This window comes from Schistocerca cancellata, chromosome 3 (assembly GCF_023864275.1).
Source record: "Schistocerca cancellata isolate TAMUIC-IGC-003103 chromosome 3, iqSchCanc2.1, whole genome shotgun sequence".
Classification (NCBI taxonomy): Eukaryota; Metazoa; Arthropoda; class Insecta; order Orthoptera; family Acrididae; genus Schistocerca; species Schistocerca cancellata.
The window spans coordinates 715,849,258-715,868,706 of record NC_064628.1 but is presented as its reverse complement, the minus strand read 5'-3'; the positions used below and the strand labels follow the sequence as shown (position 1 = coordinate 715,868,706).

General features: G+C 39.8%; 1 protein-coding gene across 3 annotated transcripts in view; it reads left to right on the top strand.

Moving 5' to 3' along the window:
- LOC126175722 (nicotinamide/nicotinic acid mononucleotide adenylyltransferase 1) overlaps positions 1 to 19,449 on the top strand; it is a 126,988-nt gene that overhangs the window by 24,313 nt on the left and 83,226 nt on the right. For all 3 annotated transcript variants that reach the window (XM_049922654.1, XM_049922656.1, XM_049922655.1), the window contains exons 3-4: positions 17,269 to 17,454; positions 17,578 to 17,679. In XM_049922654.1, coding sequence (XP_049778611.1) covers positions 17,269 to 17,454; positions 17,578 to 17,679 — 288 coding nt within the window. The remainder of the gene's footprint in view (positions 1 to 17,268; positions 17,455 to 17,577; positions 17,680 to 19,449) is intronic.

Here is a 19,449-nt window from a genome sequence, read left to right as displayed (position 1 = left end):
ATTTATTCAGACTGCTTAAAGAAGCTCTAGGAGGGGGATGATTTGAAGATGACGAGAGTGTGGAAGACTTCGTGCACAACTGGCTGGTGACACAACCCAGTTCTTTGTATGATGAGGGCATCAAAAAGCTGCCCATATACTGGAACAAATTTATTTTCAAAGCAGCAACCTATGTGGAAAAATAAATTATAGTTGTCTTGAGTTCTTCAACAAATGAATTTAAGTAAAAAATATAATTCTGTTTATATTTGATCCGCCCTCATATCTGCTACGTCTTCCAGGCCAAGTGTCTGTAAAGATAGTCCTTCCTTTACAGGGCAGTCACCACATTCTTGAAACAAAAAAGTCTCTCGCTTTATGTCACAGACTACTAATGACTTCACATGCTCAACCAAGGTGTCATACATCATGTGCTCCAGTAAGTCCTTCAAAGTCACCTCACAAAGTTCAAAATTCATGCAGTACACATATAAACATACATCTCTAGATGGGTGTGGAACTAACCACTTAGGTCGTAGTGCATAAAATTTTGATCTTCCAGTTTGTGAGGTTGTATAGTTGCTCTTATAAATTGCAAAAGTTTCTTTAATACTGCGAGTTGCGTACCTCTTCACTTACACAACTTTTTGACATTTAACAGTTACAGTTCTAATGTTATATATATATATATATATATATATATATATATTTGTGTTTATTTGGGTGTCTATCGACCTGCCAGCGCTTTTGTTGGGTAAGTCTCATCATCTTTCTTTTTAAATATATATATATATATATATATATTTAAAAAGAAAGATGATGATACTTACCAAACAAATGCGCTGGCAGGTCGATAGACACACAAACATACACACAAAAATCTAGCTTTCGCAACCAACGGTTGCCTCGTCAGGAAAGAGGGAAGGAGAAGGAAAGACAAAAGGATATGGGTTTTAAGGGAGAGGGTAAGGAGTCATTCCAATCCCGGGAGCGGAAAGACTTACCTTAGGGGGAAAAAAGGACAGGTATACACTCGCGCACACACACACATATCCATCCGCATATACACAGACACAATGAAATGTCTGCTTGTGTCTGTGTATATGCGGATGGATATGTGTGTGTGTGCGAGTGTATACCTGTCCTTTTTTCCCCCTAAGGTAAGTCTTTCCGCTCCCGGGATTGGAATGACTCCTTACCCTCTCCCTTAAAACCCATATCCTTTTGTCTTTCCTTCTCCTTCCCTCTTTCCTGACGAGGCAACCGTTGGTTGCGAAAGCTAGATTTTTGTGTGTATGTTTGTGTTTGTTTGTGTGTCTATCGACCTGCCAGCGCATTTGTTTGGTAAGTATCATCATCTTTCTTTTTAAATATATTCTTTTTAAATATATATATATTTTTCCCACGTGGAATGTTTCCCTCTATTATATATATATATATATATATATATATATATATATATATATATATATATATATATATATACTTTGGCAAGAACAGTCCCATTTATCTTACAGATAAAATGACTGTACTATTTGAACTTGAGCTGCTTCTACAGGATGACCATACTAGGGATCTGGCCTTCCAAAGACTACTTTTACAGACCTCACATTTCTTGATTTGTCTACTATGTACTTTGATACTGATGGAACGTGGTTCAAAATTGTTTTCTTTGAAAATGTCTCTGAAATAATAGTTAAAACTTGCACATTTTCACTGTAGGATGCACAATATTCAAAAGCTGAATTGATATTGGTGAAAAATTCCTGGCAAGAGATGCAAGAGTGCTTTGGTCCATTTTCTTCTGAAGATGAAATTTCTACTTTGAAAAGTGTGGTCAGTTTTGGTGTAGTGTATTCATCCATAGCTTTAGTAATTTCTCTGCACTTTCTTGATGCATAGAGCTCATGATTCAACTTCACTTACGACAGTTTCTTAACAGGCCTAACACCTACCTGAGTAGTTGACTGACTCCAGGTATTTAATTCTTGCTGTGTTGACGCAAAATCTGCACCATGAGAGGCTTCACCTTGTTCAGATACTATCATTATTGTTATTCTGTCAGAACGTTTAGAACACAAAAAGTTGTCACTGGAAACATCTTCACTATGAAACAGAATCTTCAAATGAGAACACTTATTCCCAACCTGAACAAATTCTATTTTTTGTTTGTCTTATATATATATATACAAAGATGATGTGACTTACCAAATGAAAGTGCTGGCAGGTCAACAGACACACAAACGAACACAAACATACACACAAAATTCAAGCTTTCGCAACAAACTGTTGCCTCATCAGGAAAGAGGGAAGGAGAGGGAAAGACGAAAGGATGTGGGTTTTAAGGGAGAGGGTAAGGAGTCATTCCAGTCCCGGGAACGGAAAGACTTACCTTAGGGGGAAAAAAGGACGGGTATACACTCGCGCGCGCACACACACATATCCATCCACACATATACAGTCACAAGCAGACATATTTAAAGACAAAGAGTTTGGGCAGAGATGTCAATCGAGGCAGAAGTGCAGAGGCAAAGATGTTGTTGAATGACAGGTGAGGTATGAGTGGCAGCAACTTGAAATTAGCGGAGATTGAGGCCTGGTGGATAGTGGGAAGAGAGGATATATTGAAGAGCAAGTTCCCATCTCCGGAGTTCATTGGCTGAGTTGATGTGTAGGTGAAGGATTAGGTGGGTGAGGGCAATGGATTGTTCAGTTTGGAACTGGTATAGGGACTGATGGAAAGAAGGGTTGCAGCCAGAGATGGGAACTTTAAGTGTGAGGCCTTTGGGGGTTACGCCAAATGTCAGACAAGCCTTATATATAGTTATAATAGAAGGAAACATTCCATGAAGGAAAAATATACCTAAAAACAAAGATGATGTGACTTACCAAATGAAAGTGCTGGCAGGTCGACAGACACACAAACGAACACAAACATACACACAAAATTCAAGCTTTCGCAACAAACTGTTGCCTCATTAGGAAAAAAATCCTTTCGTCTTTCCCTCTTTCCTGATGAGGCAACAGTTTGTTGCGAAAGCTTGAATTTTGTGTGTACGTTTGTGTTTGTTTGTGTGTCTGTCGACCTGCCAGCACTTTCATTTGGTAAGTCACATCATCTTTGTTTTTAGGTATATATATATATATATATATATTTAAAAAGAAAGATGATGAGACTTACCAAACAAAAGCGCTGGCAGGTCGATAGACACACAAACAAACACAAACATACACACAAAAATCTAGCTTTCGCAACCAACGGTTGCCTCGTCAGGAGGTGTCTGTGTATATGCGGATGGATATGTGTGTGTGTGCGAGTGTATACCTGTCCTTTTTTCCCCCTAAGGTAAGTCTTTCCGCTCCCGGGATTGGAATGACTCCTTACCCTCTCCCTTAAAACCCATATCCTTTCGTCTTTCCTTCTCCTTCCCTCTTTCCTGACGAGGCAACCGTTGGTTGCGAAAGCTAGATTTTTGTGTGTATGTTTGTGTCTATCGACCTGCCAGCGCTTTTGTTTGGTAAGTCTCATCATCTTTCTTTTTAAATATATTTTTCCCACGTGGAATGTTTCCCTCTATATATATATATATATATATGGTTATAATAGAAGGAAACATTCCACGAAGGAAAAATATATCTAAAAACAAAGATGATGTGACTTACCAAATGAAAGTGCTGGCAGGTCGACAGACACACAAACGAACACAAACATACACACAAAATTCAAGCTTTCGCAACAAACTGTTGCCTCATCAGGAAAGAGGGAAGGAGAGGGAAAGACGAAAGGATGTGGGTTTTAAGGGAGAGGGTAAGGAGTCATTCCAGTCCCGGGAGCGGAAAGACTGACCTTAGGGGGAAAAAAGGACGGGTACACACTCGCACACACACACATATCCATCCACACATATACAGACACAAGCTGCTTGTGTACCCGTCCTTTTTTCCCCCTAAGGTCAGTCTTTCCGCTCCCGGGACTGGAATGACTCCTTACCCTCTCCCTTAAAACCCACATCCTTTCGTCTTTCCCTCTCCTTCCCTCTTTCCTGATGAGGCAACAGTTTGTTGCGAAAGCTTGAATTTTGTGTGTATGTTTGTGTTCGTTTGTGTGTCTGTCGACCTGCCAGCACTTTCATTTGGTATATAAATATATAAATATATATAAATCACTCTCTTCTGGATATGCAAGTAGTCAGCACACTCCACTCCTGTGGCCCCAGTGAGAAGGCATTTCAAACAGTCCTTTTCACAAAACACACTGCAACTGTGTCAACGGGCAAATTCCTCACTGGACAGTCGCAGATTTCTTAGAAACTTCTCCAGCAAAACAAATTAGCACTGGAAAACTACAATACAGACACCTGCAATGAACAACCAGACAAACAAACTGAAAAGAAACTACAATGAAATGTAAGAAATAACTGCAACAAAGAAAGTGATAAGAAATAACTGCAACAAAGACAATAGAAATCAACTTTGTAACAAAGAAATTAGTGAGAAACAACTTCAGTGAAGACACACATTACCCTTGAAAGTTAAAAAATATGATTTTTTAAAATAAAACCTGCCCAACTTAATAGTGGAAGCTCTCCATTACAGAGAATATAGTACTAAATGGTACTAACCAACAGAAAAAAATTAACTTTTCTGGATTGGCATTTTTGAAAAAAAAATTATGTAAATTATAAAAAAAATTGTTGCATAGTACAGTGTGGGTTTGAAAGGTTTCTTATAATTACTCCACAACTGACACAAATTATTAGAGAGTATTGAATTAGATACAGTAATAATTATTCTTTAATTTGGAATACTGCTCCCTCCCCCCAAAAAATCTATATAAAATTAAATTAAATTAAAAATCATTAATACCAAATATTAGAGTTACTGTAGAGGTTGCTACAATATTAGTCATCTGTACACATTTTTGTAAACACTAATCACATTAATTTGATCACAAAATGAATTCCAAACCAATTTCTGCACCCTAAAGTCACTAACCTAAATGAACTGAAGATAAATAAAGTAAAACCAAAGCCATCAGGCCAAAAACTCCCTAAACCTGCATACAGTTTTTACTAATAGGACTATCTACTTCCTACTTCACAGTTCAGAGAAAGTGAAAAGGCAAAGGCAGTTAAATGGCATGCATTTGTAAGTGGATCTAGAATGGTTTTGTAGACTTGTATGGAGTAGTGAGAGATTCTAGCACCAACAGACCTGTCGGTATGTGCTTACAAAATAGATTTCAAGACCTCTGATTCACCTGTGTTAAGCGACCAGAAGTAGTATCGGAAGATAAAATGAGGCTTGGTAGTGTTTTGTTTGTCATTCTTATGAGAGCTCATTTGTTAGTCCTACCTCCAGCACACAGCGTTAACAGTGTGTTGTTGGTTTTATGCTGTATGAACATGCCAATAGTGAAGTTATCACAGACTTTGTACTAGTCTGCTATGGCCGTGGGTGATCTTAGTAGTAGATTGGAGCAGTGATTTTACCAAACAGAGTAGTACACATACCAGCTGGATTGTGGACATTAGTAAATATTTCTGAGTCATGGGGCTGTCTCATAAATAAAACACCTGGTCAATGTTGAGCAAAATATGTTTTTAACTCTTGAGTGGATACGTCTATGTAGAAAGTTTGCCACCCACAAATAAAATTGTTTTGCGCCGCTCCATTGTTGTTTCACAATTGCAAGCCTGTACCTATTCCCTCATTATTGCTTCAGCTAACTCGTTGATAAACTGTGTTGTTGTATGTCTAAGTGACCAGCAGTAACGTAAAATAAACGGCGAGCTAGGGGAGGAAAAATTTATGATCCGTGCAAGAAAATAAAACTCATTATAAGCTAGCAACACAATCCCACAGTGAGGCAGTTGTCTCTGAGATAACTAGTAATCAACTAAGCAGTTGGCTGTGACCCACTGGAACTGTGCCTTCTAATGCTTCAAGTGTATCATTACCATCGCGTAACACCTACCGAGGGCAACATAGTGACATAATGAAAGTTTATTTTATTATTGTTTAATTAAACACTGCTAGCTTATGTCATGTAAGTTTATTTTATTGTTGTTTATTTAAACTAAGGCTAAACTGTGATTTTTCTCATACACGTTTACCTTGGTAACATAAAGACAGCTATTCTTTACATGTGTACTAAGTACACCACACACCTGCTTGTGTCAAGAAAAATGGTACGCCTACTTGAGGGTTGAAGCTACTTTTTTTTATTGTCTGTGGAAAGTGTCACTTGTGCCCAGCATCCAGCTAGTTGGATACTGGCAAAGGATTAAACCAAGACAGTGCTCCATATCCCTGTTTGTTGTTGTCCAGGCATGTTAACTAGATGCGAGAGTTTGACACTTTGCATTTTGTGCTGTATTGTAACCTATAGGGACTGAAGAGGAGCCAGCCTCTTTTATCTTGGGTTACACAGAGGAATTAAACTGGCCAGTCACAATATGAGACTGGAAATCAGATTTTCAGTGCCTCACAAACCTCATCTTGGGCTAGGTAGAATTTCCTACAGTAAGCTGTAATGCCTTGTCCTGCTGTTAAAAGAAGTCTCGTAAACGTCTTCTTGACTGCATATCCTTAGTACTACTACCCAATTAATTTGTAGATGAAAGCAATTCCATTACCCCTCTTAAAGCCAAGAAAGTACAGGATACAATCTAGAAACTATATTAATGTTACTCCCACTTCTAGCTTGTAAAAGATTTCAAGATAGGCTTTTAATTTGTTGTGGAATTCTCCCATATTTCTAAAAGTGATTGCTATTCTACAACCACAGAGTTGCCACTGCTATACAGGTAATAATGTAACTGCATCACGTAAATTAGCTTTATTTTGTTTTTGTCACCCTCTTGACAGGAAATAAGATTGTTTCTGCTAACATGCAGTGTTGGGTTCAGTAATGTCCTGTTGTCAAAGTAACATTGGCGGAATAGAGTCCCCCAAACTTTTCTCTGTGGTTTCCTCATACAGGCCTTTATCGTGCTGTGAAAAAAAGACTGGTCCTGCATCCTATTGCACTAAAAGATGATTCCAGTTCCCAGGACACTATTCTCTTCCCTCATGTGCACAATCTAAACATGACTGTAGCGTATCCAGCCAGAATAACCTCAACAGACAAAATATTAGTACTCCCTCCCTTAAGAGAACACACTGATAACTTTGGAACTCTGTAGATGGTGTAGAACTGTAACATAATTCTCCACCATTTGTGCATTTTTTTATATGGCAGTAAGTTACATGGAATCAGTACATTAAAGTGGGTCAACATGGAGACATGACAGAAAGGCAGAAAGGAAACTACTTTGTGCTGATTATTACATTGTGAAGGAAGTTGCCTGTTTTATTGGTGTATCAGTGCACGCTGTCCAACAGATCTACAAGGCATGGTGTGCCAATTGCAACCACATAACAGAATGTAAGAATAGTGGTCGTAAAAATATCCTAACTGACAGTGACCTGACAGGAATTGCTGCTGCTTCTTACGGCAGGTTCATCTCGACTAGTTTCTGAGGGGTCATTATGAATGGAACTGCATGCAGTGGACATTTAGAGTTGAGTACTTTGCAAAAAAAAGGCCATTACTCACAGTGCCACATGAAGCTGCATAATTTCACCTGGCTAAACCATACACAAACTGGACAGTAGCTGATGGGATTGGCATGAAAGACATCTATCTCTTGCACCCAAGCAATTCTAAAAGATGACTGGAGGTATATAGTGTGGTCTGACCAGTAGAGATTTTGCCTCTTTTCAAATGACGCGAGGTATCGAGTGGATCGATAGCAACGTGAAGTTTTAACTGTCTACGTGTGGAGATTGTAGTTCAGGCTGGAGGTGATTCTCTGATGTTTTCAGGATTTTTTCATGCCACAGTTTGGGCCTACTCATTCGTACTACAGTGGACACAATCCACAATGTTTGGTTCAACATTGTCGGTGACCAAATTGTTTTCCTTTTTTTCTAAATCTTCGTGATGACAGGTATACTGTGAGAGCTCGAGTTTTCAAAGATTACTACGGCCATGTTCACAAAGCGTGTGCACATATGTGTCTGGTTGATAAACTCTCAGGTGCTCTGTCATACCTAGACAGCCCACTAAATGAGCCAATCTTAATCCCACAGAAAATATCTGTCACTATTTGGAGCAACAGGTGCAAATGTAGCAGTCAGCATCCCCACAAGTTGGTAGCTCTGTGGTATCTAATCATCAGTGAGTGGTTTCAGCTGGATATGGCATATATGAGAGGTAACTTGCAGATTATCTTCCTCACCAAATTGAGGCCATTATCAATAATGATGTAATGTTACCTGGTATTAGTGTGATGTTTCCTGGTGTGACAAATTTTTTTGTGCAGTTGGTCCTGCAAGGACACCCACATCCTCTATTACAAAAGTTGCTCATCACAGTAGCATACCTTTTAACACAGCAGAGCAACTGCAGTGCATAAGGTGATGATGTGGACCTGACACTGATCGCACTTGTCCTTTGTGGTGTGATGTTAACTGAAATGCTGCAATTCCATTCCAATGCTTTGTTCTACCCATAAGTAATGCTCATGGAAACTCTGTGTACATTTACAAACAATATCAAGGATGACCTTCCGAATGTTGCAGTAACAGTCACAATGGTAATACACTTGCACAACATATCGGACTGATGCAAAACTTTTGTTGCTGTATGTAGTTCAGTTTGTGTTTTGAACTTTCCTAAACTTTACTTGAAGACACAGAACTTAAATTTTAAAACTCAGTTTACTTGACTGCTAGATACCATAGGGTTAAATTATCTATTTGAAAGCCTGTTGTACCTTGAAGGTCTAATAGAACTGACATGTTTTAAACAGTGTAGTTTAAGGGGGCATTCTTCGATCCCAGTTTGCATATGTTTGTACATCTCAACAAAGCAGACACATTTAAAAATTCTGGATGCTGCTCATCATAAGAATAGTGACTGCTTGTTACTCAGCTAACACAGTACTTAGTAACATATGTATACAAAGAGGCCAGTTAACTGTCACGCCTAGTGGTGTCAGATCTTTTGTAGTACAAGCATTCGTAGGGTGTCTTATCAATTCCATGACCAAATTTTAAGTTTTTTTTCATTCACTACATATTTAGGAGGTTTTGCTCAATCTTCAAATAGCTGTTCCGAAGTTTAGCTCAGATGCTTTGCTCCTGAGAAAGCAATGTTGTCAAAGTATCTAGAATGTTTTAAGTTCATCACTGTGATTGCGGAATGCTGTTTGTGATGGATTAGTAAACAGAAATATTTTGGGATAGATGTGTTTGAGCTGAACACATTGACTGTTCACTACAAACATTACCAGGGATGCTACATGTATTTAGCATCTGCTGGCTTACTGAGATGTTAGAAGAGTTTTCTTCTTATGATGTGCAAAGATTATTATGAAGTTGTATATAGATGGATACTGGTTTTGAACACTTGTCTGCATATTTCCACATAAACATTTGGACAACATATTTGAAAAGTAAATCAAGCACATGTCTCGCTTATGTAGAAATATTGCAAGGAAAGCTCCTGACACTGCTGTGAATGGAATAGTGTGGTGTCTTATGACTGGAATATAGGCACCTTTCACTGATTGTTGTCATGCCAGTGGAGCACAGGCTGGGAAAGTCACTTGTTATCGATATATTTGATCACAGACAGGTCGTGGGTTCCCGGTGTTGCTGCACTTCAGGGGCTGTGCTAGCACTGGACCTTTTGTGTCCCTGTGCCAAAGGAGTACCATGACTACCAATACTTGGGGAAAATTGCCAATGCTATGATAGAAACTATTTCAATGACAGGGGTTGTAAAAGTAGCTACCCAGCTAAATTACAGTAAACCTGTCATTAATACAATGCCGGAAACTGGTGAATAGACATACCATCCAAAATATCCTCCTCACGGGCAAAGAAGCCACTGCCCCCCCATGTGTACCTTTGCTCATCAAACATCGCAGCGCGCAAAGATTAGTATGGGTCAAGATCAACACTATTGGGTGCTTGAAGCACTGGAGCAATAAATCGTAGTATTCATTTTTTCAAGCAGAAGTTGCAGTACAAGTGGATCACAAACCACAGGCCACCATTCAGACCAGGCAAACCTGATTTTTCATAAAAGGATTTCCTAATTCTACTTATGATTGGTCTCATCAGCAGTAAAAAGTATTGATTGTAGAAATACATTTCTTGCTGTCAGATTTCAGCATCTGTAATCAGTCTTTGATTCATATAAATATGCTGTGCATTTGAATCAAGATTGGTAATCATTATGCTACTTGCTCATTAAAATGTTAGTTGATGTGGACAAAGTTACCTTGTGTGGAGTGAAGGAAATAGAAGTTATTTGTATCCTTTATTTAAGTGGTGTGAATTACATAATACACTCCTGGAAATTGAAATAAGAACACCGTGAATTCATTGTCCCAGGAAGGGGAAACTTTATTGACACATTCCTGGGGTCAGATACATCACATGATCACACTGACAGAACCACAGGCACATAGACACAGGCAACAGAGCATGCACAATGTCGGCACTAGTACAGTCTATATCCACCTTTCGCAGCAATGCAGGCTGCTATTCTCCCATGGAGACGATCGTAGAGATGCTGGATGTAGTCCTGTGGAATGGCTTGCCATGCCATTTCCACCTGGCGCCTCAGTTGGACCAGCGTTCGTGCTGGACGTGCAGACCGCGTGAGACGACGCTTCATCCAGTCCCAAACATGCTCAATGGGGGACAGATCCGGAGATCTTGCTGGCCAGGGTAGTTGACTTACACGTTCTAGAGCACGTTGGGTGGCACAGGATACATGCGGACGTGCATTGTCCTGTTGGAACAGCAAGTTCCCTTGCCGGTCTAGGAATGGTAGAACGATGGGTTCGATGACGGTTTGGATGTACCGTGCACTATTCAGTGTCCCCTCGACGATCACCAGTGGTGTACGGCCAGTGTAGGAGATCGCTCCCCACACCATGATGCCGGGTGTTGGCCCTGTGTGCCTCAGTCGTATGCAGTCCTTATTGTGGCACTCACCTGCACGGCGCCAAACACGCATACGACCATCATTGGCACCAAGGCAGAAGCGAATCTCATCGCTGAAGACGACACGTCTCCATTCGTCCCTCCATTCACGCCTGTCACGACACCACTGGAGGCGGGCTGCACGATGTTGGGGCGTGAGCGGAAGACGGCCTAACGGTGTGTGGGACCGTAGCCCAGCTTCATGGAGACGGTTGCGAATGGTCCTCGCCGATACCCCAGGAACAACAGTGTCCCTAATTTGCTGGGAAGTGGCGGTGCGGTCCCCTACGGCACTGCGTAGGATCCTACGGTCTTGGCGTGCATCCGTGCGTCGCTACGGTCCGGTCCCAGGTCGACGGGCACGTGCACCTTCCGCCGACCACTGGCAACAACATCGATGTACTGTGGAGACCTCACGCCCCACGTGTTGAGCAATTCGGCGGTACGTCCACCCGGCCTCCCGCATGCCCACTATACGCCCTCGCTCAAAGTCCGTCAACTGCACATACGGTTCACGTCCACGCTGTCGCGGCATGCTACCAGTGTTAAAGACTGCGATGGAGCTCCGTATGCCACGGCAAACTGGCTGACACTGACGGCGGCGGTGCACAAATGCTGCGCAGCTAGCGCCATTCGACGGCCAACACCGCGGTTCCTGGTGTGTCCGCTGTGCCGTGCGTGTGATCATTGCTTGTACAGCCCTCTCGCAGTGTCCGGAGCAAGTATGGTGGGTCTGACACACCGGTGTCAATGTGTTCTTTTTTCCATTTCCAGGAGTGTATATTTACTAGATAGACAGAAAGAGGCTACATAAACATTGCTGCATTTACTGAATTACCAAACTTGAACTGCTTAGCACCAAGCCTACATTTTGCATAGCTGACTGACTTGTAAATTTCTATACTCAATCTCATTTTTTGTGCAAAGGCTCTCGTACACAGCCAGCGGCTGATGACAAAATATTCACGGAATATACACTGCCATAAGAAAGTTTCCCATCCATTCCAAGTCTACAAAATGTTGTGATACAATGACTTTCCAGAGCTCAGTGATATCCACAAGGAACTCGTATTGTCCCAACTTTCAGTGTTACAAAGGCACTAATAATTTCACTTCATTATACTAACCAAATCAGAACAACTAATTTACGGAGACCATTCCTGTAAAATAACTGCCTCTCATAAAACAGCTATTATATCAGTTGAGCAAAATCAATGCAAACCTAATGTGTAAGCAAGAGAGCAAAAATAGGTTTCTGAAAATCTGTTTTTGTTTTGCACATTTTGTTGCATAATACATGTTGTATGAAGAAAGTAGGTTGTTCACAGACGTTATTATTTTGAGCTTTTATTTTCATTGTTTGTATTTGGCAAACAGTTAACAAAAAATTCGCTTGAGGAACTAAAAAAATTACAAGGAATCAAAATGGCGGGTAGTACTTGCATTAGGAGGCAAAATTCCAAGTACTGCTGAAAACACTTGTAAAAGCAGAAAAAAAGTAAAGCTTCGTGCTATACAGGGTTATTACAAATGATTGAAGCGATTTCACAGCTCTACAATAACTTTATTATTTGAGATATTTTCACATTGCTTTGCACACACATACAAAAACTCAGTTTTTTTAGGCATTCACAAATGTTCGATATGTGCCCCTTTAGTGATTCGACAGACATCAAGCCGATAATAAAGTTCCTCCCACACTCGGCGCAGCATGTCCCCATCAATGAGTTTGAAAGCATCGTTGATGCGAGCTCGCAGTTCTGGCACGTTTCTTGGTAGAGGAGATTTAAACACTGAATCTTTCACATAACCCCACAGAAAGAAATCGCATGGGGTTAAGTCAGGAGAGCGTGGAGGCCATGACATGAATTGCTGATCATGATCTCCACCACGACCGATCCATCGGTTTTCCAATCTCCTGTTTAAGAAATGCCGAACATCATGATGGAAGTGTGGTGGAGCACCATCCTGTTGAAAGATGAAGTCGGCGCTGTCGGACTCCAGTTGTGGCATGAGCCAATTTTCCAGCAAGTCCAGATACACGTGTTCAACCGTTTCTTTGCTCACTGCAGGCCGACCCGTTGATTTCCCCTTACAGAGGCATCCAGAAGCTTTAAACTGCGCATACAATCACCGAATGGAGTTAGCAGTTGGTGGATCTTTGTTGAACTTCGTCCTGAAGTGTCGTTGCACTGTTATGACTGACTGATGTGAGTGCATTTCAAGCACGACATACGCTTTCTCGGCTCCTTTCGCCATTTTGTCTCACTGCGCTCTCGAGCGCTCTGGCGGCAGAAACCTGAAGTGCGGCTTCAGCCGAACAAAACTTTGAGTTTTTCTACGTATCTGTAGTGTGTCGTGACCATATGTCAATGAATGGAGCTACAGCGAATTTATGAAATCGCTTCAATCATTTGTAATAGCCCTGTATGTAGTTCCATTAATTGGCTGTTCTGTTAGTTCTTGCTGGAATATTTTGTAAATTATGAATGAAAAACACACAACACTGGTCTAGTATTCTACAATATTAATTGTTTTACGAACCATTTTTCAGCTGCCGCGCCATCATCAGGTACATGTATCTAGCTTTGGACCTGATGATTGCATAACAGCCAAAAACCAGTTTATAAAATAATAAATATAGTAGAATATTACACCAATGGCTTGTTTTTACACTCATAATATGTGATCTGTTCAAAAAATTCTGGAAATTTGTCCATAAAATTTTTCTACATTTACCTTTTGCTTATTGTGCATGGTCTCCTTTGAAATACTCTCCTTCACAGTTGATACACGCTCCCAACATTGTTTCCACTTCTAGAAGCAGTCTTTATATGCCTCTTGCTGGATCACGCAAAGCACCATCTGCCAATTTTCTTTTACCTTGTGTATTGTTTCAAATCTTTTTCTTTTAACAGGGTTTTCAACTTCAAGAAGTCCGCGGGGACCAGATCTGGAGAGTATGGAGGATGAGGGAGCACAGTGATTTTGTTTTTTGTGCAATAGTCACGCACTAATAGGGATAAATGGTGGGTGTGTTATCATGATGCAAGAGCCATGAATTGTCTTGCCACATTTCAGGCCATTTCCTTCTCACATGCGTTGCAAAACATCTCGATAGTACCATTAACAGTAGGTCCCTGTGGCATGAATTCATGAACTAATTCTTCTAAGCCAAAGAAATCTATCAGCATGGCTTTGACATTTGATCTGACCTGACAAGCATTCCCATTTGTGCGATCCAAAAACTCTTCACAAATTGTGAGGTGAAGGTCTTACTCTTCTTGATTCATGAGCTGTAAAAGCACTTGGTGGCAATAACAACGCATTCCACTATGCAGTGTCAGGATTTTATGACATGATGTAAGTGAAATGTTACAGTCTTCTGCAATCTCACGGGCAGTCTGTCTTTAATTGGCATGCAGAATTTCATTGACATTCCTGACACGATCATTGTTAGTAGACATTGAAGGGCATCCTCAGTGAGGGTCATCTTTAACTTCCATGCAGCAATTTTTAAACCATGTGAACCTTTCGTAACACCGATTATGTCTTAAGCACTCTTCACCATAGGCTTCCTGCATCATTTGGTGTGTTTCCATGAGGGTTTTCTTAAATTTAATGCAGACACATTGCTCCTCTTAATTGTGCCATCTCGAAATTCACAAACTGTGTGACACAATGTTCTACTCAATACAGCACCGATCAATAACTAACAGACATACAACACTGAAACATTCAGCAGTTACACAATAAACACAGGTATGTGCATGGATGCCATCCGTATTTAGCTGCAACATACCATTGGCATGAAATTACGAATGTTCCGGAATTTTTTGAACAGACCTCATACATGTAGTTAATTTAAATGTAGTAATTTGCTGCTGGTGTATGACTAACATTTTCTCCATGTTAACTGATTGAAACAAATAAAAAAGCTCATCATTATCTCATTGTATCAAATGAGAAAACAGCACCATTGCTTCAAAACCTCTTGCCAGTTTAGTGCTCTCATTTTGGTATGGCATTAGCAAGGTTTCACCAGAAAAAATGTACCTCAATCTGACATTTGCATGTTTATTAGATTATAATGTATTTTATATGAATGTTACTGAGAAATGTACAGCCACCGACATTTTGTTTACTTTTGTCAGATTTGTCAGTCCATAAGATGAAATGTACACACACTTCACTCAATACGTTTGGTTATCATTTACACTCCAACTGTAGTGTTACTGCTCTGGCAAAAGAATTTTTTCTTTGTATTCTGTTTCCAAAAATAGTGAATTTGAAACAAATTTCATGAATTACGCCTTTTGTACATTTAAAGATATTGATGCAGCATGGATACCATGGCCCTTTAAATTCCATTTCTGCAATAAACCCAGCAAGCTGCCTGCACATTTACCTTGAAGCATATGTCTGTAACTTCTGTTGTGAATGAGCAATAGTAGGAGTTGTTATGATGTATTGGCAGCTGATTGTAACCTGCCATCAACATATTAATGAATAGTATTCCATTAATCACAAAAATAAATATTCATTCATAACGTGACAACAGTCTTTAATTCCTAGTGACCAGAGTGTAAGCAATTTATGTTGTTAGGGAAAAATTAGTAGTTTGCTGGGACAAATAGACATACACTCATAGGAAATTAGTAAATGTAACATTTGGGTAGCACATTGGAATCGTTAGTTAGCACATTTCTTTCAGTACATATTTTCATCGGGTTTGCTTCACTTGTGGCAAATAAAGCTGTTGCCTTCTAACCTAATGTAGGCCACAAGCTACACTGAGGCTGAGTCTGTCATCCCAATCAGAATTTCTTAAAGACAAAATCTTTCATAAATGTTTCAAAATAAAAAAATAAATTCAAAAGTACTGCACATGAACAACTGATAGTAAACGTTTCATTACTGGGCAGATATAGAACCGTACCAAGGGCCAACAATATAATGCCAGCAGTTCACATTTTATGGCATATGAACGCCATCTGGTTGATCTGGTTAAAAGCACATCGCTACTAACACCATTCCATCCTCCCATTGGCTGCACATTATGATACAACTTGATCTAAGTGCACAGACTGTAGGCAGCCCTTTGTAAACTTTTGCCATATACAAAGTGAGAGATTCTTATGACAGTTTATACATACACCATGTTCATATTGTATTCTCACAATTTAAAATTTTACACTGCAGATAATAGATTCTTCTGGCAAACAAAAGAACTTCAAATTCATTGTGACCCCATATTTGGGAAGTCTGGTCAGCAGTGTATGATCACATGTTCATGCACATCAAAACATCAGCTTTAATACATAAGCAGGGTTATTAAACCATTGTAGCATGATTCTGACACTATGAAGCAGTCAGTCATTCTGCTGACGATTTAGTATTAAACAGCTAATACAAGACATGAACAGCTGTAAATAGTAAACACTGCTGTCAAAATGCTCCATTGAATTCATGAAATAAAGAGGTGTTAGTGCGTAATGTTCTCCCGAAATTGACATTCATTATATCTTCTTTATATCATTCATAGAGGGGAGGAGGTGGAATATAATGTAAAAAAGAACACTTCCAGTTTTATCCTGTGTGTGCCAGCTCAAAATAAACTTTCACATGAAATGTGATTTATTCTGAGATTGGCATTGATTTAACTTGCCACCTGGTCTAATTGAGATTTCTCATGCTTACTGCAATTATAGTTAACATTGTTCTTGCCTCAGTAAGATATGTTACTTATTCCCAATTCCTGTTGTAAATCAACAATTTTCACCATTGTCTGCCTACAGATTCGACTAATTATTTACACCTGCTCACTCCATGACTTAAGTTTTGTTAGTCCTCTTAATAGAGGAATGGCCATAATCTTAAGACTGCTAATTCTTAATATGTGGACAAGATACTAGAGGCTGGTAAGTGGGCAACAACAAGATGTAAATAAATAGGCATCCATCCATGTGTCTGAAGCCAGAGGAATGATCCAGTTATAAATGGAGACGAATTTGTTTTATACAGTCATATCCTATTATTGTCCCTGAAACACAGTTAAACTGGTGATTAGCATCCAGAGATTGTGTCTGTGTTGTATGCATTTGCTGTTTAGCACTGAACTATTTTTCTCCCTGGAGATTACACCCTAAAATATATGTATTTTTATTAACAGCGTATATGTTTGAGAATTATTTTATTCTCTCACATGTTTCTGCTTCTTCAGGTAACTTTATTCTTTTCCAGAATCAATTAAATTCAGTTTTAAACGATTGTAATGATTCTCCTAATAAACGTCAGCGAAGAGATGACCTACAGTGGATACCTGATGATTTAAAACTTGGTTGTGAAAAACCAGTTCAGGTTAAACTCTTATGTGGTGCAGATTTTCTGGAATCATTTGGAGTACCTGGACTTTGGGCAGATGAAGATGTGAGTCTGCTTTCTGTTTTCCTAGACCTATGTGACCATACTCAAAAGTTCCTTGGTGTACATTATTCAAACTATTTTATAAATTTCATTTGGTTTAGATTTTTTAACTGGCATTTGTTACAGATTGAAACCATTCTTGGACAACATGGGCTGGTTGTTATAACTCGTGAAGGCAGCAACCCATATAAATTCATATATGAATCAGACATCTTATCAAAGTATCAGGTATGTTTGTCTTAAAACAAAAATTCATGCGATGAAGCTACAACATTACAAGGAGACAGAATCATTAACCAGTGCTGCCATTATACCAACATATAAGTAGAAAACAAAAACTATGAAGCATCTGTGAATGTATGCTTTCCCGGTGTGTACAGCTGGTGAAGAGTTCTTGGGCTTCCAGCTGTGTGGCGGTGTCTTCAAACTGCGACGTTTTGATGAGTGACTTACTCGTCATCTTCTGGCACTCCCGCTTCCCCCTCCACCCCGCCCATCGGCTTTCCTGGATCCAGCCTCCCACAGCCAGGTGGTGGGGGGCACACCGCAGGTATAAAGGGACTGGCATCTGCAAAGTCGCCAGAAGATGATGAGCATGTCACTAGTCGAAACGTTGCAGTTTGAAGACACCGCCACCTGGCTGGAAGTTCGAGAGCTCTTCACTATCAAGCGTTTATTACTCTTGGCCCCTTTTTTAGGGATGAAAGAGGGATAGGGTTAAGAAGGTTAGAAAAGGAGGAACAAGTCACTCGGACCACAGGTTAAAAGGGGCCCACTTGTTTTAAAGAGGAAGGCATCAGATTGAGTAAGAGGTTGAAGATTATGTATTGGGCAAGCACTGTACCAGTTTGTCCAGAGATGATATAAGATATATTGAGAAACTAAGATATATAGAGGAAGAGAAATTAGAAGTGAAATGAGCAGTGCAGTTAAATACAGAAAAGGAAATGGGTGAGGGAGGGGAGTTGTAAATAAAAAAACTGGAGTACTGTGTGAAGTAATCCAAATGAAACTCCCTGACAGATTAAAACTGTGCCAGATTGGGACTCAGACCTGGGATCTTTGCAATTGTTCGTAAATGCTGTACTGACTGTGCTATCTGAGCACAACACACAACCCAACCTGACAGATTTGTTTCTGCCACTACCTTATCTCTTACCTTCCATACTTCACAGGAATTCTCCTGTATACCATCTGGGACTAGCACTCCTAGAAGAAAGAATGTTGTGGAGACGCAGGGATTGTTTCATTCTGGTTAACTTCTCCTGTTTGTGTCTCGTATAAATATGGCCTTGAGTATTTCTTTGTGCTCTTGGCTCCTTTCATACATGGTGAATTCATATTTAACTGTTCACACGGACCATGAATCATGTTTCCCACTATTATGTTGTATAAATCTGGATCCTCTTCTGGATTTGGAAATTCAGCTTGAATTACTTCATCAATTTGATTTGAACAAAATTTTTCATGTAACAAAATCAAATTGTGTGAATGAGGCAATTCTCATCTTTTTTCCATTCGCTTGTGTACATCCAACACCTGTCGGTTCCAAAAATATGATACTTTTTAATCACATCCAAGAATTTTAGTTGTTGCTGTTAGAAAAACTCCAGGTATTATGCCATGATGGTCCATGGGAATTTGTACATATTTTCTTTGATCTCCGGCCATGGTGAATTGCAAGTGAATGTTATGAGCAAATCGAGGTGACCATATTTTCGTACATTGATCATAGCATCTTGTGTTGTACTCATGTATGTGTCATGGATGTCAGATGTTCATCTGTTAAGCTGTCTGTCAGTCTCATAATTCTCTTTCGTTGTGAAGCTAAAACATATTCCTCACTCCTCATGTGTTTCATTTCTGCACTCTTCTTTCTGTTTCCTTCTGTTGGACTCGCCACAGGCTAGCTCACCTTCTCTTCTACGTTTTGGCATCGTGTTAAATATAACTATCACTACTCTCCACTGTAATTATTTACTAGAGCACTTTTAACTA